Consider the following 19,134-nt stretch of genomic DNA (forward strand, 5'->3'; position numbering starts at 1 on the left):
ACACAAACTCAGGCCAAGCAAATGCAAGTGTGGTTAAGCCTTGTAGCTGGGACACCTACCGGCCCAACCCACCATCCACCCCGTGTGACACCCTCTCCCTGGTCAGGGCAACACCGCAGAGGCAAGTACCAACAACCAGCCCTTCTGGCATTGTTCTCGCTGCCCTGCAAATACAGCTTTTATATTAAGCTCATGTTTCTCAAACTTTTTTTTTTTTTTAAGATTTTAATTATTGGGATGCCTGGGTGGCTCAGTTGGTTAAGCAGCTGCCTTCGGCTCAGGTCATGATCCCAGCGTCCTGGGATCGAGTCCCACATCGGGCTCCTTGCTCGGCAGGGAGCCTGCTTCTCCCTCTGCCTCTGCCTGCCTCTCTGTCTGCCTGTGCTCGCTCTCTCTCCCTCTCTCTCTGACAAATAAATAAATAAAATCTTTAAAAAAAAATTTTTTTAAAATTATTTATTTGACAGAGGGAGCACAAGCAGGAGTGGGAGAGGGAGAAGCAGGCTTCCCGCCAAGCGGGGAGCCCAATGCAGGGCTCGATCTCAGGATCCTGGGACCATGACCTGAGCTGAAGGCAGACGCTTAATGACTAAGCCACCCAGGAGCCCCTGTTTCTCAAACTTCTAACATCACTTTCCCCTTTAGGGTAAATACACAAACTCATTCAGCCCTTCCCAACAGCCCTAGATTCTGATACTTGATCCTCTACTGGGTAATGGCTCCACTCTGAAAATCACTGCTACCTCCCACATAACCCCGCCAGCCAAGATTCAGCTGTATTTTCTGTGAAGCTTATACTACCAAAAAAATATGGATTTTTAAACACCTAAAAATTGTACCTCAATATAAAACTAGGGATGCTTGGGTGGCTCAGTTGGCTGAGTGACTGCCTTTGGCTCAGGTCAGACCCCAAAGTCCTGAGATTGAGTCCGGCATCAGACTCTACTGATTGGGGAGCCTTCTTCTCCCTCTGCCTGCTGCTCCCCCTGCCAGTGCGCGTTCTCTAACAAATAAATAAAATCTTTAAAACTAATAATAAATAAGTATAAAATTAAATTGTTTTTTTTTAAAGATTTTATTTATTTGACACAGACAGACATAGCGAGAGAGGGAACACAAGCAGGGGTAGTGGGAGAGGGAGAAGCAGGCTCCCCACCAAGCAGGGAGCCCGATGCAGGGCCATCCCAGGACCCTGGGATCATGACCTGAGCCAAAGGCAGACGCCCAATGACTGAGCCACCCAGGAGCCCCTAAAATTAAATTGTAATACTGCCTTTGCTTTTCTAATTGTACAACTACCTTGACCTCTAACAGGTAACCACACTTCTGAAGAGGGAATGGCCATCCCCTTCCCTGACACCCGATGAACCCCCACTGCTCCAGGAACGGGGCTGAGTGGGAAGGCTGGCCGGTCCTGAGGGAAGGGCGGTCCCCTCTCCCCACGCCAGTTCAGAACCCATTATGCCAGGACTTGCTATGGGGACTCTTAACGCTTGACAGAGGGTAGATTAAGGGCCTTGCTTCCACAAAGACAAACTCAGAATATGTGGGACTTGGTGGCATCTGCTCTGTCTCCCAGCATCCTGTCCTCCACCCCAGTGCTCCCTGGCCTGAAAGGAGGCCCATATGTTGCCCCACCGCCCCTATCAGGTTCAATAAACTCACTGCTGGGGCAGGACTGCTTACTAACTGGCTCCTCACGGTCGCGGTCGCTGACAGCACCTACCCCAGAACCTTGCTCTCACAGGGCTGTAAATCAAGTCCGGGAACAGGCCTGGCGAGTGGTGATTCCTGGCCTTTCTGAGTGCAACTAACTCAAGGTCAAATATTCTGCGGATCTTCATGAAATAATCATTGTACTTTGAGTGCTTGTTAACTGAGAAACTAATGGGCAAGACCACCATGAAAGAAAGCATTTCCATTCCACTAATCACAACGGCATCTATCCGTACTTGAGAAGTAACGAGAATGAGAAATGTCCTCCAATATACAGAAGGTCTGTGGGGTCAGACAGCTGGGCAGGGACTCCTAATCATGACCGTCCCCTCTCAGGGTCGGTGGGCCCTAAATCAGGAAACAGACACACGGAAAAGGCAAAAGCACTTCACAAACGCTGAATGAGCGTCTCCCCTGTGCCGGTTGTAGGTCTAACTAGAGCTACGAGCGTCGTCGTGGGGAAGACAGGTCATAAGTATAATACATAAGCTCACAGACTAGGCGCTGTGAAGAACGTGAAACAAAGTGTCGAGTCAAGAGGCAGAGGCTATTTAATATTTCAGAAAACAGTAAAGGAAGGCCTCTCGGAGGAGGTGACACTGAAGTAAGGACCTGAATGAAGAGCAAGCCATGCCACCATAAGCCCAGGGGCCATTGCAGGCACAGAAAGAGCAAATGCAAAGGCCCTGGGGCTGGCGTGACCTTGACAAAGGGGCTGGCCTGCCTGGAGAGGAGGAAGCCAGCAGGAGAATGAGAAGAATTATTAGCACCAGAGGCTGAGATCTGCCTGGGTCTTAGAGGCAAGTCAGCCTCTGGAGTTTTCCAAGTATGCTGAGGTGCCCTGGCAGACTGGGTGCAGAGGAGTGATGGCAAGGGGGCAGGAGGGGGCAGAGGGACACTGGGGGAGGGGCAGGAGATGGAGGCCCGGCACTGGGGTGGAAGTGGTCAGACGGGGAAGCTGCTTGGGAGAGCCAACAGTCAGCTGATCAAGCAGAGAGGCATGTCATGAGAAAAGGAGTCAAGGACAACACTAAATTGTTGGCCTGAGAAACTGGCTGAGCACAGGTGCCGTTCGCTGAAGTGAGGAATGATGGCGGGCGAAGGGAGGGCAGGGCGCGCAAGAGTTCTGTGGGGCCAACACAGCTGAGACGTCTACAGGGCTGGTGGATAAGGTCACAAGATGGACCAAGGTCCCCACGGGAGCAAACACTGGACACAGAAGAGGAAACAAGGGCACCCAGGGGCTCGGTCGGTGATTTTGGCTCAGGTCATGAGACGGAGCCCCACGTCGGGCTCTGCACTGAGCGTGGAGCCTATTTAAGATTCTCTCTCTCCGTCTTCCCTAACCCCTCCCCCGCCTCTCAAAAAAAAAAGAAAGAAAACCAAGAAGACGAGGAAACACCAAAAGACTCAGATCCAAGGACATGCATGTGAATCAGGGCTCCAGTCTTAGCCAGGCGGCCTCAGGCAAGCTTCTCCGAGGTCGGGACCGCTCACCCGTTCAACAGGAAACCACCACACACGCCAGAACTGGGAGGCCCGAAACAACAGGAAGTACTGCCCGAATCCTGGCAGAAGTGGAGTCACACATTACTTCTCTACCAGGAGTCTGACTGACACACAGGCAATCAAAAAGGGGAAAAAAAATGAACTAAAACAAACCAGGTTATCCTAAGTGCACCCCCTTTACTCGTGAATCCATGGCCCCTCTTCACAGCAGGTGGAGAAAAAAGGAGGAAGCCACAGTCTGGTCCAAAGCAACCACAGCCCTCGGACTTTGTTCCCACCCGGCTTCAAACGTCTGCTGTGAGGCCTTTGTTACTGTGTCACTCGGGGCAGAAAGCCTGGGGAGAGTCGCCCATTCAAGTTAAATATGGCTAGATTCGGGGGGCACAGCTGCAAATCTGGTGGGCTACAGGACGGAGTAGTGGACACGGACTCCCAATCCACTGCGGAGTTCTGCCTGGGGCCGGTGCCCTGCTGGGAGCCCCAGCTCCCCCAGCAACAAGGCCAGCCCTGCCTAAGTGCACCCCCCCCCAGGACCTGCTACTGGGGAGCAAGTCCCAGATGCTGTCAGCACCTTCTGGTGACTTCTGAAGGGGTGCCACCCCCAGGAAGATAGGGCACCTAGCCGCGTCTAATAAGACGCATGAACAAAGGTGAGACGGATGCTCAGACGGAGGATAGCATAAGCCTGGGGCGCGCCTGAGAGAAGATGGTGTGTGAGCGAGGAGACCAGGTGGAGGGAGGTCAGCATCGAGACAGACTGGAACACGTGGGGAGACACGGGCCGGGGCCAGGCACGCAGGGCCACGCCCACCACGCCAGGACCCAGCGCTCACCTCCCCCCATGTGCCCCACCCCACACACCCCACACATGCTGGGAGCCTGGCCAGGGACTTGGGCAGGAGAGGGCCATGGTTAGGCTCACATTTCAGGAAAGTCACTCCGGCCGCATCAATATGGAGAACAGACTGGAAGGAGAAGGATCAGAAGCAGAAAAAGTAAGTTAGAAAGTCCCACGGTGCTGGACCCTTGGGATGTGAAAAGGGGACAATGTCACCCCCAGCTGGCATCGGGAGGGTTTAGCTGGTGGCTCAGGATCTGCCGCACACTCACACGACCCATTCGGAGCAGCTGTGCTAACGGCCCAGCAACTAAATATGATAATATCCTTTGAAAATTCTAAGTACCTCTCCTTGGAGTGGCTCAAAGTCCCTTAGCAACGAACAGTACCCGACCGTTCCCAGGGGAAGCTGGGCCAGGTGGTTTGTCCGAAACCATAAACCCAAGCCATGAAACCCTAGCTCATAAGCAAACAAAAAGTTCATGCTCTGGACATACAAGAGATGTGGGGTGGCGTGGGGGGCTCAGAGAAGCAGGGCAAGCACAGGACGGAGCTCTGCTTTTCACGCATATCATTTCTGCATTTTGTTTTACCACTTATAAATGTTAGCTATTCAAGAAACTAAGTGAAAAAAAGGAAGGGAAGAAAGAGAGAAAAACTGTCCCCAAAGTCAGAGCTTCTTCATTTCTATTTATTATAAAACCTTGAAGACATTTTCTACAAGACCTGATGACTCAAAACTTCTCAACAGGAAAAAATTTCTCAGAAGGGAAATGGAAAATTATGGTAATTTGCACAAAGAATGTGTCACCAGAGAAATGTTCATGAGCAGAAATTCCTTACGGGGACAAAACTGAAAATCCCCTAGACGAGCAGCTGGCAGCCTCTGCCAGCCCCAGCCCAGCCGCTCGGATGCAGTGAGCGATGAGGCACGTGTGTGAGCGCGCGCACACGCACACACACACACACACACACACACACATGCGGCTCTGCACGCAGTCCCAGGGAGCTGACAAGATCCTGGACCCAGTGACCTCTGCTGCCTTGGCATCAAACCAAAGCCAGTCAAGCACCTTGCACAAGAGGACGTACCCTCTGCACCTCACTTTCCCCGCTGTAAAATGGGGATGATGACACCCGTTCCCAACGCATAAAGCAGCCATGGCCACCAGCACTCCTGTTTGTCGCGTGTGAAGCCACACTAGGGATACTGGTGAGCCGTAGACAACAGGGGAACCGAATGCTTGAACCCCTGCCCTTTTAAAAATGGGCAGTGAAATCTTATCAGTCCCCCAAGACAAATGAAGTTTTAGCCTAAAAGCAGACCAGGCAAAGGCCTGCCGATGGCAATGCTGACTCTACTCAGGGGTAACCGAAACACAAGACAGAGGTGCTCAGCCTGGAGGGCAAAAGCCTCCTGCTTCCTACAAGATTGAGGCCTGGCTGTTTGGAGGTGAATGTATCTGGACTTCAAGGCAGCACACGCATTTCACATGGCTGACTTTGACTGGCCTTGCTTCCTCCCCAGGATGGGTGACTGCTAAGTTCCCTCCCTTCCAGGGAAGATATAGTAAGTGTTAAATAAACGATTTCATTAACAAGATCGCCAGATTGCAAATGCGCACATCTGAAGTAAAACAGATCCCATGGGCCTGACGATAAAAACAACACCTTCACCCAGCACATTTTTTCTTTGAAAACTTTCCCTATACTGGAAACTCTGAACAGGAACGACACAGAATGTGTATCTATACGGACAGAGGATGTATACAGCAGAAGCCAACGTGAAATTGTATACTGACTACCCCTGATAGGATTAAACTGAAAAATATTTAGTGAGACTTGACTGGGGAAAACTAAACGAGTGCAGGGTATTTTGGAGGAGTATTTGGGAGGAGCGCACAAACTCATGTTAGGTCTGGGTAAAGAGCAGTCAGGGACTCAATATCTCAACTTCCCAGCATCTTTAGAAACTGCTGGGCGCCTCAACTCCAGCGGCTGCAGCGCAGCTCTAAAACAGTCTCTGGACAGGAGCCCTGGGAGTTAAGATTAAGGAAGCTCAGGGCCCCGGCTTGCCCTTGCCCTTGAGCGAACAGTGCTGGCCAGCCTCCAGCCCCTCACATCCCCTCCACCTGCAACAGCAGTGAATCAGCAAAGAAGCCGGAAGCCTTTGAACGGACCACTTGCCTCCCTGGCGGGTTTTCAGCCAGTGACTCTGAAGGGAGAGCATCTGAGGGAAACTTGGAACGCACCCCCAACTGCTGCCCGGTTCCCGATTCCCAGTCCGAATGCAGGTAGCCTGAGAGAGAGACAGAAACAGAGACAGAGACAGAGACAGAAAGAGGGACAGATGGACACACAGAGGTATAGTGGGCCAGATACGGAAAGAGTGCGTGCATGCACTGTAAGGCATGCAGACCAGCCCCCAGGGGCCCCTTGGTGGGGCCTCAGGGAGGAAGGCGCGGAACCTGAGCTTAATTCTTAGTATGAAAGGCTGGTCAGAAATCTAAATGGGGCGCCTGGGTAGCTCAGTGGGTTAAAGCCTCTGACTTCTGCTCAGGCCATGATCCCAGGGTCCTGGGATCCAGCCCCACATCGGGCTCTCTGCTCAGCAGGGAGCCTGCTTCCCCCTCTCTCTCTGCCTGCCTCTCTTTGTGATCTCTCTGTGTCAAATAACTAAATAAAAATCTTAAAAAAAAAAAAAAAAAGAAATCTAAATGTTCTCTCCCTCCTTCCCTCCTTCCCTCCTTCCCTCCTTCCCTCTCTTCCTTCCTTTCCTTAAGTAATTTCTACACCCAACACTGAGCTCACACTCACAACCCCAAGATCAGGAATCACACGCTCCCCCCGCCCTCGACTGAGCCAGCCAGACGCCCCTGCTTGCTCTGTTCATTCATATGACCCTCATCGTCCCACCTTCCCAAAAGTAAATACAAATTTGGCATGAATATTTATAGCCTATGTTGTGAATAAGGGTTAGTGGTCTGGCTATACAAAAGGCTCCTCGCACAGACAACCATGAAAAGAGATGTCCCCAGAAGAGCTTGTACTCGGAGGCACCTGGCCGGCTCAGTCAGTGGAGCGCGTGACTCCTGATCTCGGGGTTGTGCATTTGAGCCCCATGTTGGGGGTAGGGAACACTTAAAAAAATAAAACCTTAAAAAAAAAAAAAGAAAAGAAGCAAAGCTTGTACACAAAAGTTCGTGACAGTGTTCCTCGTAATAGTCAAAGGTGGAAAGAACCCAAACGTCCATGTACTGACAAATGGGTAAATAGAACGTGATCTGTCCGTGCAAGGGGATTCTGGGCCATAAAAAAGTAATGACACACGCTACAACACTAATGAGCCCTGAAAACACTGTGCTAAATGAAGCCAGCCGAAAGACCACACGTTACGTGATTCCATTTACATGAAATGCTCAGAACAGACCAATCCGTAAGGACAGAAAGCCACTGTCGAGGGCTGACAGAGACAGAGGGGTGGGGAGTGACTGCAGACGGGTGGTGGGTTTCTCTCTGAGGTAATGACAATGTCTTGGAAACAGTGGTGAGAACCCCACATCTCTGGGAATACGCCGCAAGCCATTTAACTGTACACTTTACATGGGTGACTTGCGCACAACATGAATATCTCAACAAAGTTGTTATAAGCAATTAGTAAGAAAAAAAAAATCTCCCAACAGCAAAATGAGTCAAAGAAATGAAGAGGCAGTTCATAAAAGAAACATCAGTGGTCAATATATTCTGTATGGGAAAAAGATGTTCAGCCTGACTAATAAAGAAATATAAAGTGGGGCACCTGGGTGGCTCAGTGGGTTAAGCCTCTGCCTTTGGCTCAGGTCATGATCTCAGGGTCCTGGATTAGAAGCCCGCATTGGGCTCTCTGCTCAGCGGGGAGCCTGCTCCCCAACCCCACCCCCGCCTTTCTGCCTACTTGTGATCTCTTTCTGTCAAAGAAATAAATAAAATCTTCTTAAAAAAAAAAAAAAAGAAAAGAAGTACAAGATACCACTTCCAGGATCAAACTGGCAAAAATCTGAAAGCCAGTTTCCACCCTGGGCCAGGGCGTGTTCATGAAATGGTACCTTTGTCTAGATGGCAGCCTGCCCACATGATGCAAAGTTTGAATTCATTCGTTCGCTGGGTAAAAGCTAATGCTTGGATGTTGGTAACTGATCCAAGAACCCACAGTGCAGATGCTATGGTTTCCCAGTCTGATACGGATTTTACCCGGCTGGAAGGAAACTGGGAGTCCTGGGAAAGGACTGTGGGTAGGCTGTGGGGCTGTGTGGCTGCGCCCAGAGGAAACACAGCCTTGCTAATACGTAAGTGCCACCCTGTGAAGCAGCTGGGAGGTTACAGAAATCAGAGGCTCTTTGTTTCCAAAGGGGTAACTGGAATGGCTGCCGGGGCTGCCTGCAAAGGGTTTCAGGCTACAGGCTACTGCATCCATCCCAGCAGTGATCCTGTGGAAAGGCTCCCCAACAGCCCCCACCTGGCAGATAAGCCAATCAAGCTTAGAGGGGTTGTCAGCCAACCTAGGTAGGTAGCACTGACACACCCAGATTCAAGGCCACGTCCAGATACTCTAAAAGATAAGAACTTTCCACTTCAGAAAAAGACAAAAATTTCCATAGACAAATAGACAGACATGGAATACTAGGCTCTACAGATCCTTAGCTTGTCCCAAAAGGGCAAATTTTCTTTCATTAATTGGCACTTACCCACACCTTCTCCTTATACTAATAAGGTTACAAAACATCTTATAAAAACCCTAAGTGGACATCACTAAGTCTTCATTCAAATCTGTTTCCAGATGAAACACAAAATTAAGACTCAGAAACATCTTGATTTTCTGGAGGCATGGCACAGCAGGTACCCAAGCCAAGTCTCAGAGCAAACATCTGTAAATGCTGAAGAGCACTTGTGAGACAGCTTTTAAAATGCACCAAAGAACTGGCAAGTCAGTAAGTAAGGAACACTGAGGGGTCAAACAAAGTCAAGCAGAGGCTGGAGTATGGAGAGCAAGTGGAGCTTTGAGGGTGGGCGTCAAAGCCATCTGCAGGATGGAGCAAGCAGGGGTTCCCTCTCCCTCCCAAGGGCAGAGGTCTCATGGGAGTGCCCTCCAGAATAAAGCTGGGGCCACAGAGAGTTACAAGTCAGTGGGAAAAAAAAAGACTGCACAGAAAACTGCCTATACCAAATCTTGGCATCAAATGGGAGGAGGGTAAAATCCCTAGATGGCCCCCAACCAGATGAGAGCCCAAACTCACACATCATAAAAGATACGCTTCAGGCAGATAAAAAGTGATGCCAGAATGAAAGTATTAAATGCAAAAAGGAAAGAGATCTAGTCAATAATAAATGAGTAAATCTAAACAATACTGAACTAATGATGTCTTCTAAAATTTTAAAAAGAACTAAAATACCCACCTACAGAATAAAAGGAAGGAGTGATGGGAATTAAAGTGTGCTAAGATCCTTAACTGTCTGAGAGGAGGGTGTGAGAGACTAAAGTTAGACTTTGGTAAGTTATATAAACTAAGAGATACACCATGTTCATGGAAGGTTCAATATCATAAAAATGTCAATTCTATCCAAATTGATGTGGAATGAGATGAAAGCAATGCTAATAAAAGACTGCAACAATTTTTATGGAATTTGACAAGCACAATCTAAAGTGAAGATGGGGCGCCCGGGTGGCTCAGTCCTTAAGCTTCCACCTTCGGATCACGTCATGATTCCAGGGTCCTGAGATCGAGCCCCACATCAGACTCCCTGCTCGGCAGGAGGTCTGTTTCTCTCTCTCCCACTCCCCCTGTTTGTGTTCCCTCTCTTGCTGTGTCTCTCTATGTCAAATAAATAAATTCTTAAAATAAAATGAAGATGGAAGAGCAAAGGGCCAAGACCTTACCAGATGCCAAGAAACTGTTACATAAAAATTTAGTCATTAAGTCAGTGTGGTATCAGGACAGAGATAGAGAACAAATGGTAAAGAGCTCAGGAACAGATCCACACATTTGTGGACACTCACTATATCATAATGGTTACTGGTGACATACACAGATCCACAAGAAAGGGATGCATTTTTTTCAATAAATAGTACTAGGACAATTTGGTACACTTACTAAAAAGAAAGAATGAGCTCCTTACCTCATAATACACACAAAAATAATCTTAAATGGGCTGAAAACCTTAATGTAAAACACAAAATCATAAAATGTTTGGAAGACAATACTTAGGGGATTACCTTTACAAACTTGAAGTAGAGATGAAGTTCTTCAAAAGGAACATAAAGCGCTAACCATAAAAGAAAAACAGTAATGAACCTTAAAATTAAGAATTTGTTTAAAAAAAAAAACAAAAAACTCCTGTGAAAAGACTAGCCATAAACTGGAAGCAGGGAGTTAAAGCACATATAACTAATGAAGGATTTGTATACAAAATAAAAACCAAAAACAAACGAGAAGTCTATATACAAGAAAAAGACAACGGGAAAGGAAACTGAGCAAAAGATTTAAGCAGCTGTTTCACAGAAGCTGAAACCTGAGTGACCAATGAGTATATGAAAAGATGCTTAGCCCACTAATAATCATGAAAATGCAAATCAAAACCACATGAGATATCACTCCCACCAGACTGCTAAAAATTTTCAAGTCAAGTAAAACCAGAGTTGGGAGGAGGTGAAACAAGCAGAATTCAGTTGAACTGTGAACTGGGGAAAGCATTCTGCAAACAGGCATTATTTGGTCGGGCTGAAGCTCACAAGCGCTGTGATGCAGCCCCACTCCTGGGTCCACACCCTGCAGACGTGGCACGTGTGTTCCAGAAACGTCCATAGCATCACTGTCTCAGCAAATACTGAAAACAATCTAAACGTCCATCAGCAAGAGAAAGGACAAATAAATTCTCTTGCAGTGGGACATTATCTATCTGAGAAAGCCAAGTGCAACTATGGGCACCATGGATTACCCTCCAGAACACACGCTAAGCCAACAACGTAAGACACCAAAGAAAACAATGCCAGTATGTTAAGTTCAACGGCACGCACAATGAGACAACGAACACACACGGTCAAACTTTATAGAAAGGCAAGTCAGTGATAAAAGCAAAACTCCGATGACCTGGGGGTGAGACGACCAGGATCAGGGAGGGGGCGTCCAAAGCTGATGGTAACATTCTTACTTGTAAACTGACTGCTGGGCACATGGGTTTCCTTGTATCTTTATTCTTTATACTGTGCGTGTTCCTTTGTATCTACTCAATATTTAACAACTTACAAAATTAAACAATGTTCTTTCTGACTTGAAACTATGTTTGGAAGCATGAACTTGGGCAGCGGAGTTACAGTGAACCAGGAAAGTCCGTGACGGGGCCCACGGCCGCCCTGGGACTACCGGAATGAGAAGGGCTTCACCCACCAGGCTTCGGAGCCGGGCGAGACACAGCTTCCCGCTGGGCAGCAGCGCCTCCCATTCGGGACAGGAAGGTGGCCTCTTGGTTGAACAGTTCCAGCATGGGAAGTGGTGTGGGTGGGGCGGGGAGAACGGGCTCCACTGCCAGGGTTCTTAGGATAAGAAGCTCGGTGCTTTTCTTTCTTTTTTGGTTTTTTTTTTTCCCCAGTTTTACTGAGAAATAATTGACACACATCACTGTGTCCGTTGAAGGTGAACTTGGATGGTCTGAATTCCCATGTGCTGTGAAATGCTGACCGTGGCAGGTTCAGGCCATTTCTCACAGGGACACAAGAAAGGAAAAGAAAACATATTTTTTGTGATGAGGGCTCGCAGGATTTACTCTCTCGACAGCCCGCCTGGATGTCCCGCAGTGGCCGCTCTCCTCACCACGTCCTCTGGCAGGTTTCTGATGCTACAACAAAACCCACCACATCTGCTTTCTGGCCAGTCCCGCCGTCAGCCGGCACTCCACCTCCGAGCTCTGCCTGCAGCCGGCTGTGTGGACAGGAGTGAGCAGCTCTCCATTCTAAACAGACCTTTGGCTTTCTTCCTTTGAAGCTCAAGGCTTCAGTCTCCAGTTCCCCACCAGTAGGCTTGACTCCCCGAGCCCAAGCCCTGGTTTCCCGAAGAAGCGGTGTGATGACATGAGGGAGGTCTACTCTAACTAGCCCTTGGACTTGAGGTCAAGCCGCTGCTGGCCCCAGCGCCTCTGCGAAGGCCAGGCCCCCGTGCTGACGCTCAATACACACGCCTGCAGACAACCCAGAAACCCCTCGGTGCTGAAAGGCTTCCTCTTTGACCTTTATTGTTTCAGTCATCTAGAAACTGTGACGGGCAAAAGGAGATAATGGTCTCGAAGACAACGTGTTTTGGGCACACAGTGTATTTGGAGTTTTTCATTTTCTCTCGGGCTCGGTCCCTCCCTTTTGCGGTGCCACCCTGCCGAGACACGAGACACGGTGTCTGGGAGTCCCGGTCGCTTCTCACCACCACCCGGGCACCACCCTTTGAGGAATTCGGGGAAGAGTGAGCCTCCTAGTCCTCCACACAGCCAACTCGCCGCACCCTGAAGCCCCGCCCACGGCCGCTGCCCTCAGACCCGCAGGCGCTCCGCCCACGCAACCGAATCAAACCATGTGACTCCTTAAAAATGGTCTTCCCAGGACAACACAGGGACAGACCGATGACCAGAAGAGCTTTGGAAGGACCCACGGATACTACTAACAGCTATCTGGGAGGGGAACTGCGTAAGGCACAGAAGCCAAGCGTTGTTTTTTTTTAAAGATTCATTTATTTACATTAGAGAGAGAGAGAGAGGATGGGGGGGCAAAGGAACAGGGAGAGAGAATCTCAAGCAGACTCTGCACTGAGCGCGGGGCCTCATGGGCTTGAACCCACGACCCTGAGATTACGACTTGAGTGGAAACCAAGAGTCAGACGTTTAACCAGCGGTGCCACCCGATGCCCCGCCACGCTGCATTCTTCAGAACGTCCTGATTTGTGTACCTTGTGCATATCCCTCTATCACACATTCTTTTTCTTCCTCTGCAAACTTTCTTGCTTGACCCTCTCAAGGGTCCTTTTCTCCTAACACATAACACCAGTCACCAATGATGGTGTCAAGGGCTCCAATAAGGACTTTTTTAAAAAAGATTTTATTTATTGGGGCACCTGGGTGGCTCAGTGGGTTAAAGCCTCTGCCTTCGGCTCAGGTCAATAAAATCTTGGGGGAAAAAAAAAAAGGTTTTATTTATTTATTTGACAGACAGAGATCACAAGTACGCAGAGAGGCAGGCGGAGAGAGAGGAGGAAGCAGGCTCCCCACGTAGCAGAGAGCCCGATGCGAGGCTCGATCCCAGGACTCTGGGGTCATGACCTGAGCTGAAGGCAGAGGCTTTAACCCACTGAGCCACCCAGGCACCCCTCCAATAAGCATTTTACATCCATCACCTCTTTGATAATTCCAACCAGTAAAGTTATGGGTGAGGTCATCAGTATCCCCACTTTGCAGCTGGGAAAACTGAGGCTTGGAGGCCAAGTATTTTGCCCAAAGGAACACATCCAATAAGTATAAGAACTAGTCCAAGCCCAGGGATGCCTGACTTAGAAGTACTGCAGGGTTCCAGCTGGGGATGATCTGATCCCAGGAGATGTTTGGCAGTGTCTGGAGATACATTCCACCACCAGAGCTGTGGGTGGGTGGGTATTACGGGCATCTCTGGGTGGAGGCCAGGGATGCCACAGCCATCCTGGAGTGCACAGGATAGCCCATAACAAGGATTTATGCAGCCCCGAAGATCAATAATGTCGAGGCTGAGAAACCATGCTCTACTGGAAAAAGACAGAAAAACCAACTCCCGACGTAAACGCTCATCATCAGGTCACTCAGCTCACCAAGTTTCTGTCGACACTCCCGCCAGATACGAGATCCGCCATCAGACACCAGATCACCTATCCTCTCCTCTGGCGATAGCATGCCAACCGCACATCACACCAGAGTTCTGGTCAGCCCAACTGCCAGTCCCCCTTCAGCCTAGCAAGGCTGAGCACCCGCCCTCCGACAACGTTTACTGAGCACCAGCTATGTCCTGGGAAATGAGGTACACAGTGGGGCTACCAGAAGAAATGATCCCCTGTCTCTGCCTGCGATTTGCTGGTGGGCCAACAGGGAGACAAAGGAACCCACAAAGGATTATAATGGGAGATCCGAATGCACTGGGAGATGAGGGCAGGGTGCTAAGAAATCAACAGAGGAGGAGCTCCAAACTCAGCAGCAGCGGGTAGCCAGGCAGCACCTGGAGAAGGCTTTCCAGAAGCATTTGAGCTTGTGGGAATTAAACAGGCAGAGACAATCCTTCCCTTCCCAAAGGACCCCTCACCAGACCTTTCAGAGCATGCTCTCTGAGAATCCACAGATGGACACCTTTCATTGGAGAGCTTGGTAGAACTCACAGAGCAGTCACTGATCTCCTCTGCGCCATCTGGATAATTCCTGCCTTCAGGGAGGCCACAACCTGGTTTCCCTATGGCTGCGGGCCTTCGTGGACTGCAGCCCTCGCCGGCCTCCCTGGCTTCAAACCACCCCGCACCCCGCAGCAGGAGTTAAGTCCCCTTTACATGACAAACCCTGTGAAGTACGCTCTTCATCTCTCATGATCTTCTAAACAAACCTGTGAGCTTGATGCTGTCGGCCCTGTCAGACAGATGAGGAAATGGAGGTACAACAGTGAAGTAACTGGCCCTCAGAGAGTCAAGACACGGGCAGGCAGGGATTCGCCCTCGACACCAGAGTCCTCGCTGTCTCTGTCTGAGGAGACCCGTATGGGTGTCAGTCCGAACACGCTGTTCACTCTTAATCTTCCGGGCTTCGGCAGGGCCTTCCAGCATCAGGCATCCTTCTCCTTTGTGCCTCCCCCGCGGTGCTCCTTGCACTAGACGGTGATCATCCACATGGCTAAGAGCTCCCTGCTCCCGGCATCGAGTCTTACATTCCTAGCACTTACCCCAGAAAACGCTGAATACATACACGAGTCTGGACTCCCTGGGCCCAAGCAACATCAACCCACCCAAAGCCAGAGCAGCACGCCTCTTCCACCGATGCTGTGGACCTTCCCCTGAGGCTGGGGCCAAGCCTCAGAGACAGCAATTTAGTCACACAGGGGACCCAGCAGGCTCTCTCAGCCAGCTTTCCCTCCAGCCTTGGAACAGTCATGATTCGTTCTTTTTGGTTGTACACCAGATGCTTATGTTTGGGGACATGCTGCACAAAAATATGTATCTTTAAACATTAGAACCTTAAAAGGTATGAACATGTGCTCCCCACTCTGTCTTTCCCTTTCTGCCAGATGGGTGCATACGCAATGGCAGGAGTTACAGCAGCCAACTTTGACCATGAGATGCAAGCCTGGGTTTGAGCAAAGAGAGCCACATGATCACTAGAACCCTGTTCCTGGATACTTCACAGAATGGAGCAGAAGGCCCTACCAGCTCTGGCTGCCCTCCAGACGTTCGATGAGAGGAGAGGAATATACTTCGAGTTTGTTTTGGCCACTGTATTTCAGAATTGCTTTGCTGGAGCATGTTAGGTTAGGTTGTACGTGATTAAAACAAGGTGTGAGCATTTGCCCTAGTCTGGTCTTTGTTGGTAAACCAAGCATAAAAGATGTAGCCACAATTTCCCAACCAAACTCAGATGTTGTCATTACTATATAACTTGAAAGAAAAAGCTATCTTGAAAGGGTGATCTGAGTCACGCTGAGCCTAGAGAAGAAGGACAAACAAACTGACCTCCTGGTTTGTTTCATCCTTGAGCATTACAGACATACCTCAGATTTCCAAGTAGCCCAGGCTACTCTTTTCTGACAGTGTGTCTGCGTAAACTCCAGCTTGGCTCTCTTCCTCCAGCTCATTACCTGAATCAAAGACACCCAAGCAGAAAATCTGATGAGAACCCGAAAGGCACCTGTTCCCTAAAAGCTGCCCTTTCACGCATCCAAGAAACAATGGCAAACCCGGAGCCCTGAGCCAAGAGCCTGGCACAATGTAAGCGCTCAGTACAAGTTTGTCTGGATTGTTACTGGCCTGCTGCATGCCAGACCCGGGGCTGGACACCCGGGACATAAAGATGAGTAAACCGCTCCCAGTCCCTACACTCAGGATACCTGCTCACCAAGAGACAAAACGAACATTAAAAAGCAAGAGCAACAAGACTGTGCCCACGTTCCCGAGTTGCTACAGCATAGCATCTCCCCCGGGATGTCTCAGATGCCCTCACTTCTCATTTCATTCCCTCACCCTCAGTGAGTACACCCCCCCCCAACTTTAGGGACTTCTGATGAATGAGAACTGCTACCTCACCACTGGACGTTCCCCTGGAATGTCTTACAGGCACCACTTTCCACATGTTCAAAACTAAATGTATCTTCCCTTCTCCCACCTGCTCCCCATCCTGTCCCCTATCACACTGGGTGGCATCACCACCCACCGGTCAAGAAGAGGAGGTCAATCCTGACACCTCTCTGCCTCTAACTCCCTCATCTAAGTAATCACCAAGTTTTGTCAGTTCTCCAAAACCTCTCTCCCCATCCTCTGCCTCTAACCTGACTGGAGACCACCCTCATCTCTCGCCTGGATTACTCCAGGCCGGCTCCCTTCACCACATCCTTCACACAGCCAGGTGATTATTCTAATCCCCAAGTCTGATTCCTAAATGGCTTCCCATTAACCTAAAACTTCAAGTCCTTAACTAGGTTTACAAGGTCACCTAGGACCAGTCCACTGGCCAGCTTCTTTAGTCTTACATCTGAGCTCTGTCTCTAGGCCAAAAACTTAATTATTACACTGGCCCCTAAGCTTTCTCACAAACCCCACCTTCAACTGGGAACACTCCCCCCCGTTTCTTGCCTCCACTCTCCTAAGCATCCTTTTGGTCTCCGCTTCCTGGGGAGCAGACGCCTGACTGGATTCGCCTAGACTGAGTGAGGTGCCTCTACTCTTTCCAACTTTTCTGCTTTCCGTCCACCCGGCCGGATGGTGAAACGAATAATCGCAGCAATGAACACAGAGAGCATTTACTTTGTGCCAGGAAATGTTCTCAGCACTTTATACCTACGGCCTTTTAGAACAACTTTAGGAGGCAGGTTTTATTGCTATGTCTGCTTTAAGTCTGAGGAAACTGAGGCAGAGAGCGAGAACCCAAGGTGCTTCAGAACACCACTGGGAAGCAGAGAGTTGGGACTCAAACCCTGGCTGCCAGGCTCCACAGTTCACACTTTAAACCATTAGACCAGGAGCAAGTCGGTCCGGTTCACTAGCTCGATCCTCACAACCTATCAGGTGCCAGGACACCGTCTGCGCAAGGAAGGAATGAATGAAATAATCTCATACAGGGGTTAGTGTGGACCTCCCACTCTGCCAGCACCTCCTGGTTGTGGCAGGCCCATGCCCTCCGGCCCCGACCCGCTGAAGCGAGCTGCCCTGGCACCCCGTCACCCTGTGGCCGCAGAACGACCACCCGCCGCGGCGCGCGGGGGAGGGGGGGGTCAAGAGACGGTGACAGCCGGGCGGCGGGGGCGGAGATGCTACCAGCTGGGGTGTCACCCACCCCGGGAAGCGACCCGCGCTCCCTCGCAGGAACAGCGGGTCCGCTCGCCCCTTCCGCGTCCGCTCGCCTGGCGGCGCCCCCCACCCTAGCTGCCTCGCACCCTCCTGCCCCGCGGGGTCCCCCCAGTCCGGGTTCCCTTCCCATTCCACTTCCCTCCCCTCCCCCACACAACCGTCCCCGGCTTCCCGCCGCGCCCCATCCTTCGCCGCTTCCGCCCAGCTCCTGGGACTCGGCCAGCCCCGGGCGCTTGTTGACCCTCACCTGCCATGTCCCGGACCCCACTGTAGAGGGAGGTGCATCACGGCCGCGAGAAGGCCGGGGACGGCACTTCACAGCAGACAAAGGGCGCCGCCATGTCAGAGTCGGGCGGAACCGACCTCGCTGGCTTCCCGGCTGCAACTTCCGGCGCATGCGCAACGCTTGCGCTACGCCGAGGACCGCGGACAGGCGCATGCGTTCACGTATCCAGAAGTTCTGTATTACAGTACTTCTGCACTTAGAATTGTCCTCATTGTAACCCTTCCTTGGTTTTCTATTCCAAACATAACAGTAACAGCTTTCTCGCGTTCAGCGATTACTGTGTGCCAGGCACTGTGTTAAGCACTTTACGTGCATGATCTCATTAAGTCTTCTCGCTAACCATGGATCGTCTTTTTCTCCCCCTTTTTGAAGGGAAAACGGAGCCTCAGGAAGAGTAAATGAATTGTCCATTGTTAAGTATCTTAGAAGTGGAGGAGCACAGACGTGAAGCTAGTTGTGGCTCCCAAGTTGCAGATCCCCGCTTATGTTTTTCTGCCTCCTGAGCCAACCATTGCCCCATTTCCTATTTAGGGCAGATCCAGGATTAGCCTGCCTGAGAAGGAGGGTGCTGGAAACAAAAGTGTCTGCAGACTCGAACAATCCCTCTGTGGCCTCTTTCCAGCTTTGCAGCACCTCTACACCATTGACTTCTCTACTTCCTCACAGTTCGTGGGCTTTCTCTTTGCTTTACTCCCGATCCTGTTTATTTCCCAGGAGGGTTTGTCTTGTTTAGATTTTATTTATCTATTTGAGAAAGAGCGTGAGCTGGCTGGGGGTGGGGGTCGCAGGCAGGGGAGAGTGTATGTGTATGTGTGCAGGGAGCAGGGGGCCAGGGAGAAGCAGGCTCAATCCCAGGACCCTGTGATCATGACCCTGAGATCATGATCTGAGCCAAAGGCAGACGCTTCACCGACTGAGCAACCCTGGCACCTTCCCATGGGTTTTAATAACACTCTTGCCACCACCATGAACTTCTTTGGTCCCTTGTCTTTCTGTGACATGGATTTGGTAAGCTTTCCAACCCTCACTAAATCCAACCATGCCTTTTCTCTTTGCTGACACCCAGACAGCCATGCACAGTTGGACAAAGTACCTTAAGGGACAGACTGTTCCCTACAAATTCATGATCGCTAGCCTGGAGAGGAACTTCAACAAATGTCGGTCTGGCCAAGTCACTCCTCTTCCCTTCACAGTCAGTAAGGACACTAAAA

At 50.3% G+C, this 19,134-nt stretch overlaps 1 protein-coding gene across 2 annotated transcripts in view; it reads right to left on the reverse strand.

Moving 5' to 3' along the window:
- Positions 1 to 18,001, reverse strand: part of ZBTB17 (zinc finger and BTB domain containing 17) — a 31,971-nt gene extending 13,970 nt beyond the window's left edge. The window contains exons 1-2 of one of the 2 annotated variants that reach the window (XM_044237237.1): positions 17,885 to 18,001; positions 15,846 to 15,932 (exon numbers count right to left, since the gene is read on the reverse strand). Coding sequence is in view for 1 of the 2 variants with exons in the window: in XM_044237236.1 (XP_044093171.1) it covers positions 17,885 to 17,891 (7 nt within the window). In the remaining variant the exon portion in view is untranslated. The remainder of the gene's footprint in view (positions 1 to 15,845; positions 15,933 to 17,884) is intronic. The other variant, XM_044237236.1, reaches the window with a different exon arrangement.
- Between the last annotated feature and the right edge of the window lie 1,133 nt (positions 18,002 to 19,134).

This window comes from Neovison vison, chromosome 2, assembly GCF_020171115.1.
Source record: "Neovison vison isolate M4711 chromosome 2, ASM_NN_V1, whole genome shotgun sequence".
Classification (NCBI taxonomy): Eukaryota; Metazoa; Chordata; class Mammalia; order Carnivora; family Mustelidae; genus Neogale; species Neogale vison.